Source organism: Plasmodium reichenowi, chromosome 6 (assembly GCF_001601855.1).
Source record: "Plasmodium reichenowi strain SY57 chromosome 6, whole genome shotgun sequence".
Taxonomy (NCBI): Eukaryota; Apicomplexa; class Aconoidasida; order Haemosporida; family Plasmodiidae; genus Plasmodium; species Plasmodium reichenowi.
The window spans coordinates 1163086-1169172 of NC_033651.1; the positions used below are offsets into that span (position 1 = coordinate 1163086).

At 18.1% G+C, this 6087-nt stretch overlaps 3 protein-coding genes across 3 annotated transcripts in view; 1 reads left to right on the forward strand and 2 right to left on the reverse strand.

The window, feature by feature from the left end:
- Positions 1 to 1190: 1190 nt before the first annotated feature.
- On the forward strand, positions 1191 to 2452 carry PRSY57_0628300 (sec14-like cytosolic factor or phosphatidylinositol/phosphatidylcholine transfer protein, putative; the record flags this gene model as incomplete). Its single annotated transcript, XM_012906656.2, has 3 exons — positions 1191 to 1829; positions 1967 to 2125; positions 2270 to 2452. 3 exons carry the CDS (start codon positions 1191 to 1193, stop codon positions 2450 to 2452), a joined length of 981 nt encoding a protein of 326 aa, XP_012762110.1.
- A 367-nt stretch (positions 2453 to 2819) lies between these two features.
- PRSY57_0628400 (CPW-WPC family protein) lies at positions 2820 to 4742 on the reverse strand (the record flags this gene model as incomplete). Its single annotated transcript, XM_012906657.2, has 10 exons — positions 2820 to 2950; positions 3032 to 3110; positions 3300 to 3376; positions 3522 to 3610; positions 3742 to 3802; positions 3915 to 3961; positions 4084 to 4123; positions 4207 to 4267; positions 4351 to 4486; positions 4621 to 4742. 10 exons carry the CDS (start codon positions 4740 to 4742, stop codon positions 2820 to 2822), a joined length of 843 nt encoding a protein of 280 aa, XP_012762111.2.
- An 883-nt stretch (positions 4743 to 5625) lies between these two features.
- The window catches only part of PRSY57_0628500 (hypothetical protein), a gene marked incomplete at both ends in the record, with an annotated part of 2040 nt that continues 1578 nt past the window's right edge, over positions 5626 to 6087 (reverse strand). Inside the window, one exon of the mRNA XM_012906658.2 lies at positions 5626 to 6087. This exon is cut by the window's right edge and continues 1578 nt beyond it. Coding sequence (XP_012762112.2) covers positions 5626 to 6087 — 462 coding nt within the window.

Sequence of the window (6087 nt, forward strand, 5' to 3'; positions counted from 1 at the left end):
ATATTCTGCAAGAAATATTGTAAAGTAATACAACATAAATATTGTACATATATATATATATTATTTCTATATATTGGTGTCGTGTTATATATTTATGTTCATATAAAATTACATGTGTAATGAATATAGTATATATATATAATATTTATTTATTCATATTTGTAATTTTATGGAGAATGTAAGTATATTATATTTTTGTTTTTGTTATTGTCATATATTTTATTTTTATGCTTTCATATATATATATATATATATATATATATATTTTAATTCTCTAAACATTTTATATATTATTTTTTTTATTATTTCTTTTAAATATAAAAATTAATATAATTATATATATATATATAATTTTATGTTATATGTATAAATACAGAAGTATATTCAAAATTTTGTGATAATTTTAATTATATATGTGTCTATTTCCCTTTTTGTATTTAAATTATTAATATTTCATTAATTTATGTTATTGATTTTAATTCATATAAAATCGTATTTTCTTTTTTTCTTTTATTGTTATATTATTATTGTTAAATTAAGAACATTGTTTTTGTATTTTTATATTTTCCTTTTTTTTCGTTATTAGTACTATTTTCAATATCCTATATGAATCATAAATATATATATATATATATATATATAAGTATTTGAAAAAATACATAATTATATATAATATTTTTTTATGAATAATTTTGTTAATAAAATTTTAGATTTTGTATGTTTTAATTATATATATATATATAGTATATTTTTTTTTCCTTTTTTAAAGTTATATATTATGTACATTTTTGTATAAATTTTGTTTAACATATATAATATATCTATATATACTAAATTTTAATAGTATATTCATACAAATACACATGAACATATATATATATATATATATATATATATATATATATATATATGTGTAATATAAGAAGTGTCTTACTATAGGTTGTGTGTTGTCATATCATTTTAATTTATTATGTATCATACAAAGTAATTATGAATATATGAATATTTTATTACTGCATATTATTATTATTATTTTTTTTTTTCAACTTGTATAAAAAATTGATCATAGTTATGAGGTATGTATTTATATATATATATATATATATTTATTTATGTATGTATATATGTATATATTTGTATGCTTGAGCGTTTTATGAATTTTTAATTTATAAATTATAAATCTAAAAATAATGAGTTTCGATTCGGGATATGTATCAAGAAACTTAGATAATTTGTTAAAGAAATATGAAACCAAATTAAATGTACTTAAAACCTTATTAAAAGAAAAAGGTGTAAATGAAAAAGTAGAAGATACTATATTAATAAGATATATTTTGTCATATGGTGATAAATTAGAAGAAGCAGTAAATTCTATAGAGAAAGCAGTAACCTGGAGAAAACAAAATGTATATCCATTATTAAATAATAATAATAAAAATGAAAATATTGGCTATGATGATAATGTGATATTTCCGGATAGGGTTAAGCCATATTATTCTTTTATAAAAAAAGCATTAGCAGCATGTGAGCATAAATGTACATTAGATAAACAACCTGTAGTAATAGCAAGATTAAAATTATGTAATTTTACATTATTATTAGATAATGTGCCAGAAAATATTCTAGTAGATTATATAGTATATTCAAATGAACATGAATTTTCTGTATGTAATGAACAAACAAAAAAAAGCAAAACTTTATGTAGAACATATCGTTTTATAGATTTAAAGGGATTTATGTTAAAAAATTTTGATCGTAGGTTTCTTAGGGTTTTTGCAAATACATCTAAAATGTCTGAATTTTTGCACCCTCAGCTGGTTGGAAAGACGGTACGTAAAAAAAAAAAAAAAAAAAAAAAAAAAGGAGAAAATTAAAATGTGTATATAATAAATAATTATGAACATTGATTTAATAAAAGTGATATAGACATATATATATATATATATATATTTTTTTCTTTGTGTAGTATTTAATAAATGCTCCATCATATATACGAGTGACTATAGAAACGTTAAAAACTTTTGGAATAAGCAGAAGAACATTAAATAAACTGGAAATTCCTCGAAGCTTTTCTCATAAAGAGCCAGCTGACTGTGACTGGTTTAATTTGCTAGTTGACAAAAATGTAATATAAAATGAAAAATAAATTAATATATTTATGTGCACATATATATATATATATATATATATATATATATATATATATATATATTTATTTATTTATTTATATATATATATATATATATTTTTTTTTTTTTTTTTTTTAAAGGACATCCCTACATATTTAGGCGGGAAGTGCAAATGCATAAATGGATGTATTCCAGGTTTCCAGAATGATCTTGAAGATCCCTTAAATTTAAATGAAGAGGAAATAAAAGAAGAAATTCAAAATAATTTGTCGAAATTAACCATAACAAAAACTGAGAAAAATAGCCCACTTATGGGTAAATGAAATTAATGTTTTTTTTTTTTTTTTTTTTTTTTTAAGCTATAATTATTTAATTTTTAATGTGATAAAAAATAATTGTTAAATATGATACATACATATATTTATATATATATAATATTGATCGTTTCATTTTATATTATTTAATATCTTATTTCGCTTTATTTAATTTTTTTTTTTTTAAGTTTTAATTAATGATAAAACACTTATAAAATTGATATATTTTTAAAAGAACATTATATTTTTAAGGATTATCATTAAATATTTATATCTATGTATTTACTGAAATGTGTCTTTTGAATAGACAAATATATATATATATATATATGTATATATAATTGCATACATCATGTTTGATGTTAAAAAAAAAAAATTAATTTCTATATGTAATATTCATAACGTTTCCACTTTCTTCTACTGGACCCCCTAATACATTTGTTCTTAATTTCTTATGTCTTAGAGGCATATATTCTGACTTAGGTAATGTATTCCATTCAACATTGCCTATAATATATAATAAAAAAAATTACAATATATATATATATATATATATATATAATATATATATATATTTTTTGTGTATACATTCATTAGCCCATCTAATCCTCATTTCGAAATTATAATTTGAGAAATCCATAGCAGGAGAACAATGCCCTATATAATCCTTTACATCATAAAATATAAAAAATAAGATAATATAAAAATAATTCTTATCTTTTAAGAAACATTAGATATAAAACCTCTTTATTATTTGATGATATAAAATATATAAATATAAATATAAATATATATATATATATTTATTTATTTATTTTATTTTTTTCCTTTTGATATGTTCTATTTAATGTTGTACCTCTGGTGCTATACATAAATTATTGTCAATGTTTGTCCAGCGAAAAGGGCATTTATCCATAATTTTTAATTTAGGTGCTTAGTATATAAGAAATGCATATATTTATAAAGTAATATAAGGAATAAATTAATTTATCCATACATAATCATATGATATAATAAAATAAAATAAATAATGATAATATATATTTTTTTATTTAATATTTAGTGTTCATATATATACCACTAATGCAGGGCCATTCAACTTCACATTTCCATGAAAAAAGCTCTTTATCTAAATCGGTACTCTTAGAAAAATCTATAGATCTACATCTATCATAATATTAAAAATATATATATATATATATATATATATATATATATATATATGTGGTGTGTATGTATATGTAAATATATCATATATGTATATATTTTTTTTTTCCCCTTTTATTATTGTTGTTAACTCTCCTTCGTATTTCTCAGGTGGAATACAAAGATTCTTGTCATAAGCAGATACATTCCAATCTTACAAATTTATCATATTTTTTTAAAATATATATATATATATTGTCTAATTATATAATAATATATATACTTATATATATCCTACAAACCTTAATTTGTTTTTATTTTTAACCTAAAGGACAGATATTTGTATAATCTCTTCTACACTTCCCAATATACCTAAGTTAAGAAAAAATTATTATTCATAATAAGATATATATATATATTAATATTTAGATTAATTATCATTTATAAAAAAAATTATATGCTCTTATTAATAATATCTTGTATTTTTATCCAACCATAATTTTTTTAATCGTTCTTGTACGATTCTATATATTTCTGAAGATGTAATACAAATGCGTATTAGACATATATAAAATATAATTTAAGAAAAAAAAAAAAAATTAAAAAGTATTAATAACCTTCGTCTAGAAGATTTTCTATTTCTGCGTTTTCTAGATCAACGGTTGCTTCTTCTTCAGCCTAAAAAAATAATAAAATAAAGAGGTAAAAATAAAATTGATATATTATACATAAAAAATTTAAAAATATTTCTAGAATGTTACGCTTTCAAGACTTTTGTGTGCGATGTCTTCAAAATCTGTATTTTGTAATTCGTCTTGATCATCTTCGTCATCATCCTCATCTTCTCGTTCATTTGTAACTAACTCTTCGTTTATTTTGTATAATTTGTTCAAATCTCTAGATTGTTAAGAAAAAATTTAATAAATAATAAATAATAAATAATTAGGTTCATAATTTTATACACATATTATATATATATATATATATATATATATATACATATGTGAGTGTTATATTTTTTTATTTAATACTCCGAAATGTTCTTGTCAGAATTAGTACTAAGAGAACTAAAACGAGGATTTTTATAAGCATACGTTCTCAATAAAATGAGGAACAAAATATAAGGAAAGACAAGATATAATATACTATTCATCTTTTTTAAAAGTATTATTATTATTATAATATAAAAATAAATAAATAAATAAATATATATATATATTAATATATATTAATATATCGTCTAACAAATAATCATTGTAACCATTTATTTATTATATCATAAAATATATATCATAATATTCTTTGAATTGTTCTACATTTCTTAAGTTCATATCAATTTAATATTTATAATATTAGAACAATAACAATTCATATATATAATGTGTATATACATCAATATATAGAAACGACAGTTACTACATGGAACTTTATAATTTATTTAATTTTAATTTTTTTTTTTTTTTTTTTTTTTTTTTGTAAATAAAAATTGTTTTATCAATATATTATTTAATTAAAACAACCAAGGTTAATTAATTACATATTAATATGAAGAAATCATATGTTTAAAATAAAAAATTAAATATAGACATAATTAAAAATATAATATGAATTGTTAATTAAAATAAAAATAAATTTGAATTATAAATGCCACAAATGATTAAAAAAATTTATAAAGAAAAAAATTAAAAAAAAAAAAAAAAAAAAAAATAGTTATATATAGATATATATAGATAGATATAGATACAAATCAATAGATGAGTATGAAATGTTAAAATGTAAAATTTTCATAATATTAAAAATAAATATTATATCTCTTTTTTAAAATAATAGGTACACATAAAAAAAAGAAAAAAAAAATACTATGTAATGTTAATTATTAATGCGGAATTTTTGTTTTTTTTAATTCATATTGGTAGCAACACATAAAATAAATAAAGATATATATGTATATATATATTATTATTATAATAACCGTGTGATATATATGGTAATTATTAAATCACCCTTGAAGCAAAATACCCAATAAATGTATAAGTTTATTTTTGATTAATTTCAGGACATATAAAAATTTCATTGGGTATATTAATATAATGTTTTATATCATTTTGTATGTCATTCGTAATATCTTTTTTGTTGTTATATGAAATATTGTTTGCTTCTTGAGTGTTATCTAAATGATTATTATTATTTATATATTTATCATTAAAATTGTTTTGTAAATGTTTAGATATAATATCATTATAATTATGATAATGATTATTATTATTATTATTATTATTTTCTTGATAGGCTTCATTCTTTATCTTATAATCATTATAATTTATATTATTATACATAGGGTGTATATAAAAATATAACAAGTTTTTAAAAGACTTATCTTTATTTTGGAAATTTTCTTCTTGTGAGAAAAACCAGTTGAAGGATGTAATAAAATCCTCATTCATAAAATCAAAAGAAAATGCAGCTTTTTTATAACATTCAGTAGCATTATTTAAAAT